Source organism: Pleurodeles waltl, chromosome 5 (genome assembly GCF_031143425.1).
Source record: "Pleurodeles waltl isolate 20211129_DDA chromosome 5, aPleWal1.hap1.20221129, whole genome shotgun sequence".
NCBI classification, from domain to species: Eukaryota; Metazoa; Chordata; class Amphibia; order Caudata; family Salamandridae; genus Pleurodeles; species Pleurodeles waltl.
Genome location: NC_090444.1, coordinates 229,213,086 through 229,237,324, shown reverse-complemented (window position 1 = coordinate 229,237,324; position 24,239 = coordinate 229,213,086). Strand labels below are relative to the sequence as shown.

Genomic DNA, 24,239 nt, shown 5'->3' with positions numbered 1-24,239 from the left:
TTGATCTGCCAAAAACCTTAGGCATACCAAACAGTTTTAGTCCCAAAATGATTAGTGCATATGTTAGCTACCTTCTTTATTTAGACAATATTGTCATCATGGATTGGACAGAAATCGAACTGCAAAGAAAATTAGATCTTCTCAAATTACTGTAATAAGAACAAAATAACAATAAATATGGAGAAAACTAAACTGCTTCCATTTGGCAGAATAAGGGTAAAGTTTAACTGGTCCCTAAATAATGCTAACATCGAGGTAGTTTGTAGATATAAGTATTTGGGGATGTGGTTTCTAAAGAACTTGTTATGGAAGAGCACATTGAAGCCTTGCAGGCAAAAGTCCTATCATCCGTGGGGGGACTTAAGAAATTCAATAAAGTGTATGGCGGACCCTCTCTAAGACCCGCATTGGCATAGTATCAAGGAATGATTTGGCCACAGCTCCAATACGGATCTGAGATACTCTGGATAAGTGAAAAAGCTGATTGGGAGCTTGAAGAAGGTAATTTAAAAAAAGGCTATTGTCCCTGCCTCCCTTTACAATGGTCCGGGAAACACCACTAACAACGCGGTCAATGCCACAATATGCATTGCCCACACTGCCATTAATAAGCACATATGTTTATTACACATGCGTTTAGCACGCATGCCTTTACCATACATATGCGTGGTAACGGCAGAGAGAGCAGTCCGGGCGGAACTGGAAGAAGCAGAAACCAGAGTACAGAGAGGTAAGTGGGAGTGGGTTTTGAGGGGGGGATGAGGTGGAGGTTGGGGTAGTTTTTAGGACAGGGTCCAGGGGTCAGGCTAGTTTTTAGGAGTGGGTGGGGTAGGTTTTGGGGTTCAGGGTAGGGAGTCGGGGTGGTTTTTAGGACGTTGCGGGGTAGGTTTTAGGGCAGGGTAGCTTTTAGGGTTTAGGGCCGAGGAGGTGTCATTTTTAGGACATGGCAGGGTATGTTTTAGGACAGGGTAGATTTCAGGGTTTAGGGCAGGGGGTGGGGTAGTTTTTAGGAGAGGGTGGGGTAGTTTTTAGGACAGGGTAGAGTTTAGGGCAGGGTAGCTTTTACGGTTTAGGGCGAGGGGTCGGGGTAGTTTTCGGGACAGGGTGGGGTAAGTTTTAGGTTTCAGGACTTGGGGTCGGAGTAGTTTTTAGGACAGGGAGGGGTTAGTTTTTAGGACGGGGTAGGTTTTACGGTTAACAGTGGCAGGGCGGGGTAGGTTTTAGGGTTTAGGGTGGGGGGGTCAGGGTGATTTTTAGGGCAAGGTAGGTTTTATCATTTAGGCTGGGTAGTTTTTAGGGCAGGGTAGATTATAGGGTTTAGAACAGGGTAGTTTTTAGAGCAGGGTGGGGTAGATTTTAAGACAGGTTGGAGGGGGGGTTAGGGCTTAAGGCAGAAGGGGCAGTTTTAAGGGCTTGGCCAGGTGGAGTATGGTGTGCGGGCAGGGCAGGGGAGAATTTACCATGCATGTTCCTTTACCAAACATGCATTTTCAACAAAATTTGTGATAAAGACAGTCATTGTATAGACCGTGTTGCAAAGGCATGTGTGATATACGCATGCTTTGTTCCATTATACATCCCTATGGTCCAGGCCATCAGTACAGAGACTGGCCTAATAGCATGGAGCTATTTAGCTTTTGCGGAGACAATAGCATTCTGAATTAGAATAGATGAGGCTGATTCCCCCAAAATATCTACACTATGTAAAAGGGAAATCACAAGCCATAAATTAATTTGAACAAGATCTATCAGGGCAAGAATTGATGGCTTATTTAATAAACTAACAACAAGACAAATTGTGCCAGACACAATAAGAATTAGAAAGTTCGACCTCTAATCTTGACAAAAAAACAAGGTCAGGGAAGGTGACTTGAGATACCTAAGAAACAAGAAATCCATATCTCCTTTGACAACTTGATGATTGGATGAGGAAACATTCCCCTGTTTTTAAAACCTACCTAATGCACATCTAAAATTGTGCCTTTTGAAACTGGGGTGTAGGTTTTAACTTCCAAAACTGAGGGTTCCCTTTTAGATGAGAATAATTTGTGTAATGTGGTTTAAAAATAAAAGGTGATTTAATGTATGTTTTATTAGATTGTCTTTGGTTGTAGGCAATGGAAGGCATTATAGAAGCCAATTTAAAAAAAAAAAAAAAAAAAGTATGATATCGGGGAAAGGCTGCAAGCGGCTATTTTATTATGAGGTATGCGGTATCTTGACATAGCTTGTGATTTTTGGACGATTTATATAATCTCTGAATTAAGTTTTTTAGTAAAAATGTGAGTACTTTACTGTAAGGTGTTTGGGGAAAATGTATGTTATTTACGCTTGGATGTTTGGAATTTGTTTTATCTTGAACAATGGTTTTATAATTTATTTATACTTTTTACTCTGTGGGTTTTATTGTGTAAATGTTTTGAAGACTAAGGTGTAAATACATTCACTTTAACTGACTCTCAGCAGTAGCCAGCCAATCAAGCCCGATCTAGTTTAGAGATTAATAAAGCTGGTGGTCATCATTAATCTGTGTCATCCTCAATTGTATGGTAATTGGTAACATTGATGTTTGATGGTATGTGTGTTAGCCATATTGGGTTAGGCTGGCACAAAAAAACAGCCAACTTCTGTTGAATTTTTTTTTTTTTTACCATTAAAAGGCATAATAAGATTAATTGGGCTATTTGTGAGTCCCAAAGGATTAGAGCCCTAGACATAAAATTACAGTAAAACCCATGGAAACCACATAGGAGAACCCCCCCCATAGGAAAATCCACTCTTGAAAATCCACAAAGGACAACATTCAAGTATACACCATGAAGGTTTATTTTCAATTCAGAATCGTCACAGAAGGCAAACAGCAAATATTTAGTTAATCAATTCAAATCAATAGGAGGATTACATATGGCACCTCCAGAATCTTTAAGTATGAAGTCAAATTGCAGTCTGACAAAGGGTCTGCATCTAATGGAATAGAGAAAAGCATCGGCACCCGTCCCAAATACAACATGTTTTATAACGTTTTAGCAGCAGAAAATGAAGCCCTAACCATGATATAAAGTGGAATAATGGTTTGTACTCCTGAAAATGCAACAGTACAAGCTAATCATTAATTTGAAAATGTGCTTTATAAAGTTGATTCTTCATAGAAATTCTCCCAAAATTAATAAACAAAAGTTGCCTTTCACATACATACAAGGGAACATTTTGTTGCTTTACTAAACAACCGCTTGAAAATATGAATAGAGCAGTTCTACTAGCAAGACAAAAACCTTAAACTCTGAAAAACTAATGTTTGTTCTTCCGGCAGCAGGCAATGATCTCATGAATTGTTAGAGCAGAAATACATCCCTCCACATAATAGGCTTAAATTAAGAAAACACACTGCATGAAGGATATAATGAATTTGTTGCATATTGCAACTTTTTTAAATTTTTTAAAAGAGCCTAGTTTTGAATGCAGTAATGTTAGGCCCAGTAAATTATTTTTGCAGCCTACTTATGTCAACTTAAACAACATATTATAATAAGTACAGTACAGATGCATTATTTGTGACATCCATTTAAATTAAACATAGAAAATTTACTAATTGGAATTTTCTTTGTCAATCTCCATAAAGAACATGTATAAACCTGATCAGTAGTGAACGTTTTATCATGGTTGGGCAAATTATTGAGGGTCAGGATAATTACTTTAAACAGTGTAAGCAAACAAAATCTATGTGGCAGGCATCTTAACACTTAACACAATGATTTACTCACAAAGCTTGTAAGTACGATTGCTGGCACACCAAATCTTGGAGTGAATATTTTAATGCCAACTAGCATAAGCTGAAGAATAAACTTCATATTGAAATTCACTATTATTTTAATACCTGACTTATTCAGTGCTACATTTACAGTGACTATGTACTTTTATCTATTTTTGGAGAGTGTCTGGTGGTGATAGACTCACCTGGATTTTCATTGCAGCTTCATTGTCACTTTGCTACTTATCTGTCTGGATTCTTGAAATTCACATTTTAAAAATGTCAAACAAGCAACCCCCCCACCTCACCCCCCTATTTTTGGCAGTGCCATGAGAACCACCTATTGAGTGGGACATGTGAGTTGATTTATTGCAGGCATATATTGATGTGCTGGAGAAAGAAATATGTACTTCACAAAGACAATTGTCATTATTGAAATTGTCATTGGGGAATGTGTGACTTAACGAATTCAGTAAGCTGCATTCTTTAGAGAATGTGGGTGATTTAAAAGTTTACCAAATTGAGGCAAAGCCAGATGTAAGCGAGATATTGAAAGAAAGTGAAAATGGTGTTAGAGGATTATAAATTTTATTCACAAGACAAAAAAGAACGGAAGAGTATTAATAAGTATATTTCTGCATTTCGTGCCTTAGCTGTGTCATCCGATTTTGAGCGCATTACACGTAGGCAACTATTGCATAATCAAATTTTAATGAATACAAGGTTACAGAAAGGGTGTAGGCATCAACAGATACTAGGTTGAGTAGTGCCATTGAACCAGCAAAAGGTATAACTTTCAGAAATATGTGTGCAGGAAGTTAGGAAAGATATTGAATGTGTAAGTGTGAGTGGTCCCTCCAAAGATGGAATTCCTGGATCAAGGGTGGAAAAATGGACCAAGGAGGGTAGCTCGATTAAGTCAACTTTTAGGAAAAAGAAGGAGCGTTGTTATAGATGTGGGAGTTCAAAACATTTGGCAAGTGCAATAAATTATATATTTTTTGACAAAGTGTGCAATTGGTGGAGGAAAAGGGGGCATTTTGGAAGAGTATGCAAGGTTTTGAGTAGATAAGTGAATTGTGTTCTCTGAGATGTTTAAGATACTACTATGAATGAACGCAATTATGTGGTTTTATGCTTTGATGAAGACGCAGGAGGTAAGAGTAAGGGAATAATAAAGTGTGATATACTTATGAATGGAGTGTTGGTAGCCTCTTGAATGTGGTATACAATTGTGGGAAGTGTTTTGGTAAGAAAAGTTTGCCTAGGAAGGAGGTTGGAATATAGTACAGTATATCCAGGAAGCTACTCAGGACGTAGAAATGAACATGGGGATTACTTTTTGTCTCAAATAAATTTCAAGATCAAAAGATGACTGAGAAAATGTTTGTTGCAGAACGTGCTGAAGTTACTTTGGGTTAGTCTGCCAAGAAAAAATAGCTGTGCAGCTGGATCCCAGAGCGGTTCCTCCTTTGTATGGAATGGGTGAAAGTCCCAAGATATATTTGAAAAAACAAAAACAAAAAAGTAAATATGCAAATTAATTCTAAAAAGTGTGTGAAAAAAATTAGCTAAGGTGAAAGTTTATAACCATAAGATTGTGACCTGATACAACATGAAACCTGTACAACGGAAATTAAAGAATGCGTTGTTGCAATATAGACAAATTCTAGCGTTATTGTACAATTTGTGTACATAAGACATAATCGAGACCTCGAACTGCAGGCCTCGAAAAATCATAAAAATATTACTAGCCCTTCAGGTCGAGTAACTTGAATAATTTACTTGACTTAACTGTAATGTACTTCACCCGTAAACAGGTCTCAAATTGTGTAATCCTAAACAAATAGTTAAGAGTCTCCTTTTTCTTCATTCTTACATATGATTGCACCTTCAAATATTTGAGATCAGCATTTCTGAAGTACAAAAAAACCTATTTTGTTTGCTTAAGTAGACAAAAGCATGCTGCATGTATCACAAGAATCTAGCCCACATATAGGGGACACATTACCCATGATTTGCTTTTAGTTTACTAATAGCATTGCCATCAGGGCAGGAGTGTTTCTCAGTTTGTTTAAAAACTCACTTTTAATAAATATATTACTAAACCATGATGTGGTAGCATACTATCATCTACAACCTTTCCACGTACTTGAGGCTTTCCTGATAAAACTATATAGAGTATTAACAATCTGTGAAAACTGTGTTTCAGAAAACATCCTTTGCATATGAACACGTAAAGTATTCTGATTTGTTTTCATCTTATGAAAATATTTTTTCATTTCACAGAAATAGAAAAAAATTGGCTTTCACAGCTACTGAAACATATTTTGAAGTGTTTGTACAGTTGACGTAGTCATTTAAATGTTGTGTGTTAGAAAAAAAACGACACCCTATAGTTTTTTATTTCACACTCTAAACAGCAAGTCAGACAGCTCACCTTACTAAATCCTGAAACTCTGCAGTCAGAAGGAAAATGGATTGTAAGACAGACTAACTTTTAACCTCTGTGAACAAATGGCAAATGTGTCATGATAGAGATGGGTTGGCAAGGACATATGCTATCTGATATGAAAATGAAATTATTGATACAGTATATGAAAGATGGGTGACTCTGTGAAACAAAATTACATGGGGATGGCATTGCATATGATAAGGTTAAAAATTAGTGCATGGTAGAGAACAATATTGTAACCGTGGGCGAAAAGGTTGTACCACCAGTGGGTATAAGAGATGAAAAACTTAAGTTAAAATATGGGAGTTTTTGTATTATGTCTGGAAATAAGAGAAAATTAAGGGAACATTTTTATTGCCCAAAAATGAATAATGGAGTTGATAAAAGAGTGGGAGACTGTCAGATTTGTAGTTGCAGTGATAAATTAGTTTAGGCATATAGTGTGCCAGTTACTCCAAATTAATTGCTGGATGGGGCGTGGAGGAAATTCCCTATAGACATAATGGGTCCATATTATCTTCTACTTCGGAAGGAATCATTTGTCCTCATTTTAATTGATTATTATGCAAAGTGTCCAGAGGTTTGATTATTATTCAAAGTGCACAGAGGTTTGAATGGTTAGAAATGTAAAAACAGAAGCAGTGATCACTTTTTTGGAAGATATATTTTGTTGTGAAGGCATCACTGAAGTGTTAGTGTCTGATAATGGGATTTAGAGCCAGATGTATCAAAGGATTTTACATTCGCAAACGGTGCGAAGCACAAAATTACACCGTTTGGGAATGCAAAATCGCCTTTCATGATTTATGAAAGAAATTCGCAGTGCAAATATAAGGAATCGCAAAAATAGTGATTCCTTAAAATTGTGACTCCGATTAGGGAATCGCAATTTGCCCTTCCCTAAATAGGTAATCGCAAATAGGGAATACCTATTTGCGATTACCTATTCACATTTATCATGCATTTCCTAAATGCAAATTTGGCATTTAGGAAATGCAATTACCACAAACTCAAGTTTGGTGGTAAGCATGTGCAGTTTTTAAAAATGCATTACAAATGCATTTTTAAAAATGACATGTAGCATGTTACATGTCCACTAATATTTTTTGGGGGTGCATCAAAGGGGGCCTTAGGCCCCCAGCACCCTGGGGTTTGCATTACCTAATTTGCGAATTCCTAACAGGAATTCACAAATTAGGTAATGCTAAACCATTCGCACCTATGGGCCTACCATAGGGATGAATGAAGTCCCATCCCCTAATTGCGATTCGGTAATAGCGATTGCGAATTTTAAGAAATTGCTATTTCCGAATCGCAATTTTCATACATCCCATTTTGCATTTCTTAAATAGCGATTTCATAAAAATCACTATTTAGGATATGCAAACCGGGGTGATGATACATCTGGCCCTAAGTTTACTTCAGAGAAAATGCAATAATTTTCAAAAGATATTTTTATGAGGCAATCTCATGTAACTCTTTATCATCCAGAGGCCAGTGGTCAAGTGAATCGGTTTAACCGAGTGGTGAAGGAATCCATTCAGTTGGCACAAAAATATGCAGTGTTGTGGAGGAAGGCGTTGCTCGCAACATCTTTATCATATTTAGTGACACCCAGTGCTATTACTGGGAAATTGAAATTTGATTTACTGAGTTTAAGGAAACCATTTACCAAGTTGGTTCCATGGTGCCTTACTCATCCCCACGAAAAAAAGGATTTGGACTTTAGGGAGAAAGTGAAACGGTACCAAGAGAAAATGTGAGACACATTAATATGTGAGGCTAAGTGTAGGAATGGCAGAAGTGAGCTTCCAAAGCATACGTAGGACAATGGATTGTAATTGTAAATTGTATTTATATAGTGCTTACTACACTGACTAAGCGTTGAATTGCTTGGTTCTGAGTAGCACGTTACTCCGCAATCCCAGGTTACAGGTAAATAGGTGACAGGTTAGTAATGTGTGCTTCCTTTTAATAATAGAATTGGTTGTGTTATGGTTGTTAAGTTTGTGCTTTTGAGATCTCCTGAAGTTTGTGCTCTTGAGATCTCCTGCATTTACTTTAGTGTTTGAAATAGGGATAGATTAATTTAATTTGATTAGTAAAGGGAAGGTGTGAAAGTATTGAGAGTGGTGGACATGTGTGCCTGTTAGGTTAGTTAGGTGAATTGGATATAAAAGAAGGAAGAGTCTGGAAAGCATGTTTGGGAGTCCATAGTAGACAAAAAGATTTGGAATGAGTCCGGTCAGAGAATGGAAGGACAGTAAGATGTGGTAGAAGGGTTTTTATATACATATATACCAACACATACACATGGTATCTATACAAGCCATTACATGCCCCTGGGGACCCTATCCTTGGACATCCTTATCCTGACAGTGTCCTGGGGATCCCACCCCCCAAGCACTGTTGTTGCCTGTCTGGGAGAGAAAGGCCAGGGAACAGAAATGTAACTCCCTGACTGCACTCTACCTGGCAGGGAAAATAGGTATGCTCCTGCCTGGAGGGAGCAGAAACAAAAACAGTACCTGCAGAGTGAGACGAAACCAATGAAGCCAGGTCCTGCTGACACCCAGAGTTGGTGCTGGCAGGGTGCCGCAGGCTCCATAAGTCTTTCTCTATGGCCCCTAATGGGTCTGAATGTTGTCTGTGTCCTGGGTGGGACTGGAGCACCCACTGAAAAAAACAAAATGGATTGCCAGCTCCCTCTAGCACCCACAGTGGGTGCTGGCTGAGGAGACAGTGGGGCAGCGAGGGCCATGGGCCTCCCCCGCACCCCTCCAATTATGAGAAAAAAAAAAAAAGAACCTGGACTGCTCCCGCTTGCCCTGGCGGGGCCTTCCCACTCAGCTTTTAATGGTTGGAACAGTTATTGGGTACCCCAGGTGGAACAGGGGCACTCAGCACTATAAGAAAAAAAACTTAGGGCTTGAATATAAAGTGAGCGGAACAGCCACTCCTTTCACATTCACTTTTCCTGCCAAGGAGCACCCCATAATGCCCTACAAGGGATAGTTACATTCATTATTACTTCCTCATGGTGGGCACCACAAAGCAATTTTAGGTAGAGCGTGCAAGCACTTTGATCTTTTGTAAATATTGTGGGCTTTTAACCATGCCACTGTCACGCTCCTCACTTTCACCCATTCGTGAGCTTGCCCTTCAAAAATCTCTTGATGTAATTGGTAATTGCTTTACGTTTGTCCCACCTTAAGGGTGGTTTTGTTACCTCCTTGCAAACTGACCCTGTTAGATGGATAATTGCACGATGGCCGATATACTTCAGCATGGGTGAACTATTTCTTTTCTTTTGTCTTTCCCCTACGTTCTCCATAGCAGCCATGGCCCTTACTGCGCCAACAACCCAAACTTAATTGGTGGTATTGGAGCACTGGTCACATTGTTCACCCTGTTTCCTAATTAGAATAATTTTTTTGACTCTTCCCTTCACGCTCCATAGCTTTCCCAAAAACACTTATAATTGATAAATGTTTTACTAAACAACATTGAAATCGGCAACGCGGCTTTCCTAGCACAGTGGCAGAGCCAATACTACAATATTCACTGCAATCGGGAAAAGTCACCCCATAATGCTTTGCAAGCGTTCTTTTTCAAAACATTTTTGCCCACAACTCAGCCTGTGGTGGTCATAGGCAATGAGACCACCACCAAAATGTTCAGTATGACACACACTTTCTGTTTAGGTTATCCTTGAGTCCCCACACTAGGTTAGTGGGGACCCTAAAATAATAACCCCTCTCATCATTTAGTGTCTTTCTAAGCTCTCTTATGGCTGAAACATTTGTTATACAGCTTGGAGTAATTTGTGTTCTAAAGGCCTTGGTATTGCAGTAGGCCTGCTAGGCTTAAAATGTGGAAGGCACTACTCCCTGTAGGGGTTAAATATATAGTTACACTACATTACTTTGTGATATTCTATTTTCATGTGGTTATGCCCTGTGGGGGCTAATTGTATGATTTCATGACCATGTTTCTTACAAATGATATATTTATTGTTGTGTCCTCTAGGGGCTGTTCTGAGCTTTACAGTCTAATGCCAAATGTTTTTTTTCTGATTAAGGTTTGTATTGAGTTTATATGATAATTGTATATGTTTTATTAATCTCTCCTTATTGGAATTATGACAATGATGCAGGCCAACTTAACATCCTTATTACTCTATGACTGTTTGAACATTCTTTATATATTTTGTGACCCTTCTAGTTTATTTCTCTCGTTGCTCCTTAGTGGCTGTCTTGTTTTGGGAATTGTGTTATTCAGCCATCAACTCTGTTGGTGGGGTGGTGAAAGTGGTATTCTATTGGAATTAGCATGGCAGATGTACATTAGGATGCTAAATGGCAACATTTTTATTTTTGGCTGTATATAGAGGAAGAAGGTAAATGGAAGTGCTTTAGTTATTTGCCGGGCCACTGGAATTATGTGGCAGGAAATGACTAAATTATGATGCAGGGTTGACCAATTCATGTTTCAAGAAAAAAGAAAAGTACAGTTATGAATTTACAATGCCAGTAGCTCTAACTCTAGCAAATGCGAGACCTATTGCATTGTAAATGCTTGTTTTAAATGTTGTGGGTGGCTGCAGCGAACGCCGCAGCCTCTTAAGAATAGTTTTAATACATTGCAGTAGGTCTCCTGGTTCACTAAATACATGAGCACAAGACAGCGTACCACATTGCTTTAAGTACTCTGAGCTGGAGCTTTGCAGGGGCACCTTGTGGTTTGTTCTGTGGCTGTATTTTATGTCCTGAAGAGTTTTAAAAAAAAAAAGAAAAAAAAAAAACTCAACTCGTGTTTATATAGGATTTTAAAAAATGCTTTATTTAAAATATTTTTTGAGACAGTGATTATTAATCATTGTTATATATGTACATTTGGGTTATAGTTATTGATAAGGTATATTGATTTCAATAGTAATTGTTTGACAAAGCCAACATGGTTCCTTTTTATTGGCTGATGTTCTGAATCCTTGCATAAACCTACAGGCCAGCCTTTTATATTTTGGTGTTCTGATCCTTGACAAAGCTAGTAGGTCTGCCAAACTTAAATTGTTACTTTGTGTTAAAAAAACTTTAAAGATTCATGGCAAAAAAAAAACAAAGTTTATAGTGTTGTTTTAGTTAGGTCTGGTAATAGTATAATGCTTTACATTTAAAAAAAGAAAAGCTCACACATTCACTGAAAAAAACTAAGGGTTAATGTTCCATTCTAATTAAGTGATAATGTTGGTTAAAACATTGTGTTTAAGCTTAAATCATTAAAAGTTGACAGCTATAGTTAACTGAAGTAACTATAACTCACACATTCACCATGCACTGCTTATTATCTCAAGTATTACATCACTCATGACATGTTCTATGATATCTTTGGTAACATCACTAATGACGTCTGAAATGACTTCATTGGCAAACACAGCACTCTGCTTGTCGGGGGTGAAGGATCGAGATTAGCTGTCAAGTTTCAAGATGGTTGAGTTTGGAATTTGTCTAGTATGATGGTGTATAGAGTGTAAGAGATGTTACCCTCTGAGCATTGGAGAAATAATAAGAAATCCCAAGGTACTGTATTTGTGTGTTAGGAGTGACAAAAGAATTAGAGGGGAAAGTTACTGGCGATGGTGACGATATTCTAGGTGAACGAGAAAGCGCAACTAGTGGCAATAGCAGGCTAAAAAGGAGTTGTGGTATGCCAATCCAGTTAAGGGATTACCTGTTGCATTAGCGTGAATTGTTGCAGTCTGCTTGTGGAACTGTGTGTTTCAGTGTCCCAGGTGTATAGTATGTATTGTGTTGTTCGGGAGATGTGTACTATGTTGGAATATGGATTAATACTGCAGACAAGGAATATAGAATGTAGATAGAGTGTGTGTGTGTAATGTTGGTGTAGGAAGCTGGCTCTGTAATATACTACATCAAAATGAGATATAGTGTGTACAGAGTCAAGGGATTGTCCAAGAGGCTTGACAGAGGCAATAATAGATAATACTGATGCTATAACAATAACGTTCACAGTTTTTCATAAAATGGCAATAACCTGTTTTAAAAGTAGACACAGTGCAATTTTCAACAGTTCCTGGGGGAGGTAAGTACAGTTTGGTTATTACGGTAAGTAAAGCACTTACAATTTCAGTCTCCAGGGAAAAGGTAGCCCACCGTTCAGGGATCAAGTCTACCCAAACACCCAGCACCAGCAACACAGGGCCGGTCAGATGCAGAGGTCAAAGAGGTGCCAAAATAACAATGGCGCATATGGAGGCAGGTGTTGCTCCAGTTCCGGTCTGCTGGCAGGTAAGTACCTGTGTCCTCGGAGGGCAGACCAGGGGGGTTTAGTAGAGCACTGGGGGAGCCCCAAGTAGGCTCACAAAACACACCCTCAGCGGCACAGGGGGGGCCGGGTGCAGTGGGCAAACAGGGCATCGGGTGTTCATTAGGTTTCAATGGAGGGTCCCTGGGGTCACTCAGACGCTGCACGCAGGGTACAGGGGGGCTTCTCAGGCCAGCCACTGACTGGGCACTGATGAGGGCTGTCTGCTGGTCACTGCTGCACAGGTGGTTGGTTTCTCACGAGCCTGGGGGCTGCGGGTGCAGTGCTTCTCCAGACATTGGATATCTTCATTCCGGGCAGTCGTGGTCCAGGGGGTACTCGGGATTCCCTCTGCAGGCGTCGTCTTGGGGGTGCAGAGAGGCCAGCCCAGGGTGGACACGTCGTCGGAGTCCCCTGGAGATCCTCTCTGGGTCATTGGTTTCTCTGGTCAGGGGCATCTGGTGCAGAGTGGTGGGGACTCACGCTTATGGAGTGAGGTGAGAGTCCCTTTAAAGATGGTTTCTTCTTTCTTGGTTGGACAGGTCCGCTGTCCACGGGAGTTCTTGATCCTTTTTAGTTGCAGGACAGTCATCTGAGTCGGCAGAGGTCGCTGGGCCCGCAGGATGCGTCGCTGGTGTAGGTTTTCTGAAGCAGGAGACAGGTCGGTAGAGCAGGGGCAAAAGCAGTTGTCTTCCTTCTTCTCTAAGGGGTTTTTCAGCTAAACAGTCCTTCTTTGTAGGTCGTCAGGACTCTGACTAGCTTGGTTCATGGAGCCCTTAAATACAAGATTTAGGGGCGTTTTTAGGGGTTAAAGGGCAGTAGCCAATGGCTACTGCCCCCGAGTGAGGCCACACACTCCTTGTGCCCACTCCTCCTGGGGAGGGGGGCACATTCCTATCCATATTGGTCCTAATCCTCCAAAGCAAGATGGAGGATTTCTCAATGGAGGGAGTCACTTCAGCTCTGGTCACTTTAGGGGTGGACCTGGCTGAGGGGGTGACTTCTCCTTGTTTTTCTCATTATCCCTCTGGACTTGCTGCTAAAAGTGAGGGCTCGTCCAGGGGGCGGGCATCTCCACTAGTTGAAGTGCCTGGGGGGCATTGTAACACCAGGCCCGAGCCTTTGAGGCTCACCACCAGGTGTTACAGTTCCTGCAGGGGGTAGGTGTGAAGCACCTCCACCCAGTGCAGGCTTTATTTCTGGCCCCACAGAGCACAAAATCTCTCACCCCAGGGGGTCTCTCAGTGGCAGGCTGGCACATACCAGTTAGTCCTACACTGAAGGATTGGGCAAAATACAGGGGGCATCTCTAAGATGCCCTCTGTGTGCATTTGTTAATAAATCCAACACTGGCATCAGTCTGGGTTTATTATTCTGAGAAGTTTGAGACCAAACTTCCCAGTATTCAGTGTAGCCATTATGGAACTGTGGAGTTCGTTTTGACAAACTCCCAGACCATATACTTAATATAGCCACACTGTACTTACAATGTCTAAGAATGGACTTAGACACTGTAGGGGCATACTGCCCATGCACATATGCCCTCACCTTTGGTATAGTGCACCCTGCCTTAGGGCTTTAGGCTTGCTAGAGGGGTGACTTACCTATGCCACAGGCAGTGTTTTGTGTGCATGGCACCCTGGGGGGGATAAATGCAAAAAGAACAGTTGATGGACGGAATTCAGAACCAATCAAACATTCACCCCCAGTCACAGACCTGGATTTAATCCATCAGTTTTTTTGCTCACCATGCCATTCCAGTTTGGACCCAGCCATATGCAAATCAGTCTTGACCCTGTTCCCTATGGGAACAGTCCAGCCCGAACTGCCAGACCAGGTCCTCCCTGGACCAGAAACAAGCATCCTGGGACCGGTTTCGGGGTATCAGCCCTTTTCAGCCAGGCTAGCTTGAATCTGGTGGCATAGTGAGCATAGGACCCACGTCTGGGCATACCCTTCCCTCTTGGGGCACATACCCTTCCCTCTTGGGGCGACAAATGCAAAAAGAACAGTTGATGGACGGAATGCAGAACCAATCAAACATTCATCCCCAGTCACAGATCTGAGTTTAATCCATCAGTTTTTTTGCTCACCATGCCATTCCAGTTTGGGGGGATGCCATGTCGACTTTGTCTATTTCTCCCCACCAACACACAGAATCTGCAATGGCAGTGTGCATGTGTTAGGTGAGGGGTCCCTTAGGGTGGCTCAACACATGCTGAAGCCCTTAGGGACCTTCCCTGGTCACAGGACCCTTGGTACCACTGGTACCTTTTACAAGGGACTTACTTATCTGAGTGCTAGGGGTGTGCCAATTGTGGAAACAATGGAACATTTTTAGTGAAAGCACACTGGTGCTGGGGCCTGGTTAGCAGCGTCTCCACACACACTGTCAAGTCAGCATCAATATCAGGCAAAAAGTGGGTGGGGGGGTGTAACTTCAACAAGGAGCTATTTTCCTACAGCTGGTGATGACTGAATGTTTGAATGTGAGGGCAATTACATGCTGGCCAGACTGTTAATGAATTGGTTGCGTTCCTGTTGCTTCATGCATTGGTACTAATAAATGTTACATATTAAACTTGGTCTGTGGAATTTCTTCGGCTTGTCATAAAGGGCAGAAGGCATCTTGGAAGGAGCAAGGACATGCACATAGAGAGTGTGGATGCCTCCCATCCCACCATCCTGCAGCAACTTAAAAACTCACTTTTTAAAAAATTTCAACCAAGCTGTACAGTTGCAGCACGGCTAAAAACATTGACAAAGCCAAAAGGACTCATAGACGAAGAACTATTGACCTTGCCAATGCTTTTTTCTGCAGGGAGGGGTGGAAGCAATAAGATGATGAGGTAAATAATGAGTGGAGAGTGGGATAGGGCAAGCAGTTAGGAGTCGGTGGGAATTTGTAAGCAAGGTTGGGAGGGTGCAAGCAAAGACATAGAGTACAAGTAACAATGGGAGCGTGCAAGCCAGGACTGAGAGTGCAAGGAACACCGATAGGCCTGGAGGGGGCAACTACTGTATCCTGGCAAACAGCAGTGCATGGTGGGAGTGCTCACAGAACAAGTGGTACAAGCAACGAAGGGGGTAAGCAAAACAATGTGTGGCAGAAGGGGGCTAGCAACAACACCAGAGAGAGCAGGGTACAAGAAATAACACAAAGAAAACAATCCGACCTTGTGTAATACAACTTGGATCTCATGTAAATCGCTCCAATGCCCTTGGACTGGTTTTGCACTATTTAAAAAACAAATCAGTAATGCAGGATGGGATTGGGGGAGAAGTGTCAACACATGCAACCACATCCACATGCACTCTTAAGGAGTGCTGCTACTAAAAGAAAAAAGTAGTGAAAGAGTTAGCCCAGTACACTGGGCAATCAGTACTTGGGCCATGCTCCAGGTGTGAGACAAACATGAAGAGGAAATGAAGCCGGCATGTGCTGACCAAAAAACAACCAAGAAAATGAGAGAGACAGTGAAGACAACCAATGATAAGCAATGGGCGGCTCTAAGTGAGACCTAAACATCTGGATCCCACATATAACTGCTTGGTTTTTCCCCACCACTGGACTTAAGGATTCCACTGGCATAGGTAACTCCAAGGGCATGGAAAAATTGAGCCTTTTTCCAGGCCCTGCATAATGATTGTTTACGACTTTATCTTTACTTGAATATTTAACAAGTACTTAGCTCAAGACTTAAACTGTTCAAGAAATCCAGCAAGATGTTAATTTTCCAGAAACGTTTTGCATGCTAATGTTTCTTAGTTCTTTAATGCCCTGACAATTTCTGATTTTGGTTTCTGGTTTCTCCTTATTCCTATTAACTTTGTTTTCTCATCCCTCTTATACCCCTCTTTCATCTGCTAGAAACCTAGGAATCCGATTAGTTGATTCCTAGCACTAGTTCCCTATTGTACATGTATACATAGTGAATATCTAATTTCCACTCCTACCACTCTAACATGAACATTGTTTTTATTGAATTTTCTGACATACATGATCGTAATAATCAGACACATGAGCAGCCAAAACCATTTCACATACAGTGCAATACATTTGTATACACAAAATTGAGCATGAAGTTCTTTATAAGATGTAACCCTCATATTCAATATACTCTTCTGTCTGCACATTGTTCTGAGAGTACCTCAGCATCAGATCAAGGGTGTTTGCCATTGGGCAGGTCCATGATTCTAGCAAGCATTTCTGCCTCTCTGACGCAGGTTAAAAGTAAAGATATTTATAAATGGAAACGTTTTGATTGTTTATCTGTAACCCACAATGTTACTGGCCCCACAGATATTTACTCTATTGAATTTCATGTGTAACCTACTCCTGTTTAGATTTCTACCTGTATTGTGTCCTCTGAATTTGTTGTGGTTTAGATAATGCCTGAGTGACTATAGAAATGAATGTTCAACGGTATTCTAATGTGAATCCATATCAATGACTGGAGGCTTTTTAATTTAAGTTTAAGGTCCTCATTAGAAGTGCTCTGCTACTACAAATTTTCTGGGGTATTTGGCATGGCATTGCCGCATCATTATGAGTTTTCCTGGTTGAAAGGAAGCATTACATGCATAATAATGTTTATTGGGTATCAGTTTCCACATACTTTTACCTTTGTCTAAGCAATCAGTGGCAGCCTTGAAGGAAAACACTTAATTACTGTAAAGTCTTTTATGGTTATTACTTATTCCTTTCACATATTTACTGATCATTCCAAGATCAAACATTTTATGAATTTGACAGCACACTAGTGTTTTTTTATCATGACATGAAAACCTGTTTTGCTAAAATAATTTCAAGAAGTATGAAAACACGATGATTAGAATAATATAGTATTTATCTGGAAAACACTTGTTAATAGTAATAATACAAACCATTACATAAAATATCAGACAATGTAGACTTGTGGCTTGTAAAGTGCATCTGTAGAGAATAACATTTCAACAACTGAAAAGCGCCTTTTTATACTGATAAGTTCCTACTTTTCAAATATAGTAAATTATAAAGCAGTTTTTTTTATTTCTGATCAAATCTGTATTTAATTATTACAGAATACAAATACAACATAAGGAATGCATTCAAAGCTCCACATTTTTTCTTCTGACTTGCAGTAGTTTTAGGACTATTCGATAACTGCCCTATCAAATTTCGTCTGTGCCGAGCTTAAACATTTGTTTTTTTCAATATTTCAGAGTTTCTGAATCTAGAGAGCGGACTCAAGTCCTTGAGCTGGTAAGTATTGCCACTCACAGCCATCTTTGCTTAATGGAATGTTTAGACACAGCAGGTTTTTGTGATGCTGCTGACATGCTGGCAATGCACATTTAGAACACAGGATCAGATTTGCAGCCTGAAAGTGAGTACATACTTTCCAGAAAAGTAAAATATTCCCCCTGTCCTTCATGCGTTTATTTTTTAGCTGGAAATACAATTAGATTCTGTATTATCTCCACAGCAAGATGCCAAGTATGAGCAAATATTATCAGAACCACATAAAGGTATATATGATTTTTGGGAAAATGAAAAGTAAATAAATGAGATTGTAAGTCTTGAGTTGAAAAAACATACACTTTTAAAATTATAGCATTATAATGTGTCTTAGGACTGCCCCCAAGAGATGGCCTAGTAATCTTTCCCATCTTGTGCCACCTACATTGTTTTAAGCAGTAACAGTTCCATGATCTCCCTCAATGGACAGAGGAAATAAACTCTGCAATCTAGGCCGTTGTCATTCCTGTTTTCACTACGCGGGATGAACACGACTTATCATAGTCGCATCTGCCAACTGAATTACATGATATCTCATGCTTTGGCAACCACAAACCCACTTTTTTCAGTGTTGTCTCGATGTTGGAAACTTCATAGCATTCCTGGGACATGAGAGTATACTCATACTTATGCCTTGAGAAATTGACGAAACACTTGTCGGCTGTTGTTTCATTGGATTGGCTGTTATTTTCCATTGGATGAATAACATTTCCACCACTTACATATGTTTGCGTTGAACTTTAATTGACTCAGCACATCAAGGAATGGACTCTAAGAACTATTGTGGTGTGCCTTGGTACACAAGTTTTGGATTCCTACGTGTTGTTTGATTTTTACAGCTGACACAAGTGCACCCGAAGTGGTTAGGTGTTGTTCCAGTTTGGCACCCCTGGCAGCACTATCTGCAACGGATGGACATTGAATTCTCCAAATTTACTATATGTACATATAGGAGGTGTGAACCAGGAGCATAGCCACTCTGTTTTGTATCTTATTAACTCTGCAACCTTTATAAAGGTGTGCTTATTATAAGGAACAAATGTAAAAACCTCCATCACACCAAACAAGCATAAAACAATGGTACATGCATATCCATTTGCACAATTAAAAATAAAATAAAAGTGAAATAAGCAGCATGTCAGTGCACAGAATCCTTCAGGCATAAAGGTATGCATATTTTTATCTGGTCACCCTTTAGCGTAAAACACCCCACTCTTTCCTCCTCCATTCCCAATACATACAACACTCCTAATATCATCTGGATGCCTCTCGCCATTCTCCTTTTAAGGGCCCAATACCTAACTCCTCTAATGACTGCCTGTATAGTAACAAGGCAACCCAATGCATTTTCCACATGAATAGTCAACAAGAAGTTTTTGTTTATTAATGTAGGCATCCTAGTTTGTCCTGCTACGTCATTGGCATTATTCCCAAAAAGCAGCTGTGGCACAGTTTCACCGCATTCCCTTAAGTTCCTTAATAGTCAAAGAGCAGAGAAGCTCTTTCGCCTTGGGGCTTACCATCTACAACCCCTAATGTATTGTAAAGCAAACTTTCAATACATTTATAAATGGGGAGGCACTCTAAAAAATTATAGTCCCAACAAGTGCAGTGTTAGTTTTCATATTCCACAATCATTCATTTCTACAGTATCAGACAAAATTAATGTTCAAATTAAATGAAAATATAATGCCACATGTAATAATTCCGTCTTTCTTTATTGGATTGCTCTTCAGCCAATGTGTTTTGTTCCTGCTGGAACTTTTTTATGGCCAATTCCATTTGTCAAAATTCAATCGAAGTACTTGTGTTAGTGCCTCAAATTTCTAATTATTATTATTCTTTACACATCAGTGCTGTTTTGCTTTGTCAGCAACTCTAGGATGATCACTGTATGCCCACTTAACATTTCTGTTCTTCTCCCAAACAAACAGAAAAATTGAATAATTATATCATTTCTATAAAAGTTGCTTCCCAGCACTATTCAAAAGAATCCAGATTAAATCTGCCTTGCGCCACAGGAACACACAAGACCAAATAATGGACTAGTTGTCTTTCATCACCACAAATACCCTGCATAGCCAACCTGTGCACATCACCAGGAACCTTCAAACTCTTTATGCCCACATCGGGCTCTTGGAAACATATGGAGCAGCTTGTACCTGTGTTTTGTTTCCACAAGTACATATTCAAAATCATTGCAACATTGTTGTATTTTCAGTGCAAAATGCCCCAAAATATCATTGGCCTTGGTGGGACACAAAGACAGTTCATCAGAATTTGCTACAGGTTTCTGCAGACTTGAGGCAATAGTAATACTAGCTTTAACACCTAGCTAGGACTCTGCTATGTATGTATGTGGTTGAATTTCTAAAAATGTTCTTGGGGCCTTTGGCTCAAGGCGTATTTCTTTCATTTATACAAACCTTAGTTCAAGTGGGCACAGCCACTCTTAACTGCAAACATTTAAATGCATGCAATAAACCACATCTTTGGTGCTGATAGATTATAGGCTCCAGATCACATTCTTTATTCCCCTTTTTGCTAATCAGTTTGTTATTCAGTAACATCACAAATATCGCACCTAATCTACCTGTGGCAGCTGTTCTTCATTCCCAGGATTACAAACAATATTGAGCATCGTTGAATGATGATACCCCAGAATGACATGTTGACACTTGGCTACATATTCTCTCTCTCGTTTAATTGATCTTAAAAACAAATGGCTGCTTCCACATAAAATACCCATACAGTGTTGTTTACCATATACATTTCCAGGAATAGTTATAATAAACTCCCCCAGAGCCTTTCACAATTTATTCATATTCATATTCAGCTTCTTCCTGACAATAGCTCTGGAGTCCTCAGCCTCACACGCCTGGGGTTGATCTTCTGAATAGTGGGTAATTTTATTGCCATCTCAGTGTCCTACATGTTTATACATTATCACTGGAATTTGTTTTACAAGGGGCACTTTGAGAGTGAACTCTTTATCACCATTCTTTTTGCGCTACAGGTGGGCTCTTTATTCCACATTGCTTACACACCTAGAAGAGACCCTTTAAATTGTGCTTTGTTATTAACAGTAATAACAGTCATCTTTTACCTCTCATTTTTAACCTGGTTGCTAATTGTAGTCTTTTATGCCATTAACTATACTTTTCACGTGAAAGTAATGAAACATTTGCCCCTGCTGGCACCACAACCTACCCTGGCCTTCACTCAGGCCATAGACCATTCTGTGGTTTGGGGCAAAACCACAGCATTTGTGATTTAAAAAAAAAACTGCAAAATCTTGGCAGAAACTGCAGTACTGTGCATTCTTCTCTGTACCTGTTATCACCTCACCTTTCTTCTTTCTTTCCATAGAAGAAATATCTCTGAAATATTCTCAGCAAGGGTAACACAAGTAATTTCCTTCTTTCTGCAAATACTGCACATTACTCTAATTTTCCCACTGGATACGTATAGATTTTTTCTTTCTACTGTTTTGCTGATCTAAGGAGCTCCTGTGACTTCTATGAGAAACTTAAGAGGGAGCCATTTGGTACATGATTATGGGAAGGAAAAAACTCTCTCCTTTACCTTCAGCTGCAGATCACCAGAAATCGTACAGACATAGAAGACTTCGAGGTGTCCAAACCCATAACTGGCAATTGTGTATAATTTGGCAGAAATTTATAATGTCATATTAGAGCAGCCAAGAACATGCCCAGCAGTAAGAGGAAGAAAGATCCTCCCTACCTCCAGGAAACTCCCCACTGGTCTTCTCCTGAGACTGTATATTGCAAAGTTGGAGCCAGACCACTGCTACTGGGGCAAAACCAAGGCAAACTTATATTTTCTTGCCCCCTTCTGTAATAGCACAGACTAGCTCATAGTTATTTTTGAAATGCGTCCAGACTACTAGTATTCCATGTTAATTCTGTTATATCCATCTACAGTTTTTTGTTGTTGTCTAAGGCGGTAACTCTGAGTGGTGTGAGTATGCACAGACGTTGGTCCTCACAGGGTTTCAAGCTGCACCTCTCTATGAAGTCGAATGTATCCAAAGCCATTCTGGAGTTGCTTGTGTTCCTGCTAATAAAGGGGTGGTTAGTAGTTCAAGCAATCTAAGGCTGAATTACAGTGTATAAAGGAAAGATTAAGCCCCATTTACCCTCCACTTACCATCCCCTTAGGTGCCAATTGATTGAGAGGAGCATTCACAAAAATAATCATGCTCTCAATGCAGATTGCGCCTGGGAAAATATTTGATTAGTCTAGCACTCGTGTGTGTGCTGTCCAGCATTTTGGATGGCAGCCGGTAGGTAAATGTTTAAAAATATTTATTTTGGCCAAGGGGGGCCAGTAAACTCTAATTTGATTTTAAGTGTAGATGTGGGGGGAAAGTTTGAGCAGCAATTGGGTAGTAAGATTTTGCAAAGCTAAATCCTTTGCAGATGATACCTGAGAAGACCGAAGTACTGGGAGTTACAAACATGAATATGCGAAAGTCTGTAACACTAATTTGCAACCTTCTAATGCGAGTATTGTAGCAATCTTGCATAGCACATGAAAGTAAAAGAAACATGCTGATGTCAGGGCATCAATTTGTTTTATAAATATAAGAAAATTGCAAAAGATGATGCCAAAATTCCATGTTGAATATATGGGAGTTCATGCTTTACCCAGTTTCTGCAGCCACCAGAAGTAAGCCCAAAATTATGGTGTGCCTCCAAAAAAAAGGACTTCTGTCTTGTCTCCACTGAGTTTCATAGCGTTTTCTCAAATCTAGGTTGCCATAACAGATACGCAGGTGCCCAAGCCTTCAGAGACAATGGTGACCTGCTCTTTGCTCTTCAGACAGTGAACATTGCGAGGGTGCAAGTACCTGGGCAGTGCAGGGGACCCCTTTGGTCCCCTGCACCTGTTCTCCACCAGCTTTTTCATACCCTAGGGTCTTAATGTGGTGGTTTGACCGCAACAGCTGCGGTGGTCCTGACCACCACTGTGAGGCTGGTAGTCTTAAGACCACCAGTCTCGTAATGAGGCCCTATATGTTAGAATCACTAATGGAAGCAGATAAAGAAGAGTGTAGGGCTCAGGGCTGACCTTAGAGGGATGCCACAGATGAAAGATTTGGGATACAAGCAGTATTGGATATAAAAAATGAGTACAGTTTTTATGAAAGATGAAAGCCACCCTAGTGTTTTTCCTTGAATTCCACCCAAATAGAAGCAATGTGTGAGAGTGAACCGGGCTGAGATCAAGTAGTATAATTATTATTACTGTAGGCTATAATAATAATACTCAATTATAATCTACCAAGGAAGACACCTCAGCTCTATCCAGGTAGCAAAGCAGAGCACTTATTCTTGCCTCCTAAATAACATATCAAAACTCTGAGAGTTTTGACACAGGCACAAGATACAATACATCTCAATACAGAGCAAGCAGGGGAAGATAGAACAAACATTTTCTTTATTGTTTTGTTATGTTGATTTGTAATGTGCAGCTTATCGCCAGTGAGGATATCCAGGCACTCAAGATTTAGAGAAATGCTCATACACCGCATCCGTGTTCATGGAGTGCCTCAGATCAGAGAGCACAGACATTGAGGGGGTCATTACGACTGCGGCGGACGTAAAAGGCCATCCACCCAAGTGCAGCAGCCTTCCTGCGAGCCCCATTAAGAGTTTCCCACAGGGAAACAGCCTACAGCATTGAGCCGGCGGCAATGCTGTAGTGCGTAGGGTGCAGCAGCACCCGCCACGGTGTTCGCAACGGGGCTGGGCTGGGGGGACCCTGCACTGCCCATGTAAGTGCAGGGGCCCCCTGTGGAACCCCCTGCACCCTGTCTCTGCCAGCCTTTACATGGCGGTGCTACCACCATGTAACTGCTGGCAGAGAGGTGGTCATAATCCCCAGGGTGCTGCTGCTTGCAGTGCTGCAGTGGCAGATTAGGACCGTCAGCACTGCCAGCCCCTCCTGTGGAGGTAAACTGCCAGTTGTACTGTGGCGCAACTGCCATGGTCGTAATGTGGTGCGTATTGACCCCTTGAGTCTTTTATCAGACTCATATTCTGGGCTCTTCTGAGCAGCGGCAACAATGAGGAACTAGAACTGGACAGCACAGATAGAACACAGACAGCCAACCAACCAGGTAGCCATGCTCCTGACATCCTAACAAGAGTGAACCACTTTTAACAAAAGGAAAAGATGGCAGCTAAAGAACACAGAAACTTTAGAAGTTGCTCTCTTTCAGGACCTCTGTCACTACATAAGTGAAGAGAATTCCATCTTATTACTGATGTCTTAAGAACAAACAAGATGCCTGTAAGAAAAGGGGTTATTTATTGAGCTGGGTGAAAATCCTTCTCAGACAACAACCACAATCCTTGTCCGGGTGAACCACAAAAGTCAGACGGAGTTCACCGTGGCAAGGCAGC

The 24,239-nt window shown here is 40.6% G+C and overlaps 1 protein-coding gene across 1 annotated transcript in view; it reads left to right on the top strand.

Annotated features, from left to right (window-relative positions):
- UTP25 (UTP25 small subunit processome component) overlaps positions 1–24,239 on the top strand; it is a 180,849-nt gene that overhangs the window by 7,634 nt on the left and 148,976 nt on the right. The window contains exon 2 of the mRNA XM_069233959.1: positions 17,733–17,772. Coding sequence (XP_069090060.1) covers positions 17,733–17,772 — 40 coding nt within the window. The remainder of the gene's footprint in view (positions 1–17,732; positions 17,773–24,239) is intronic.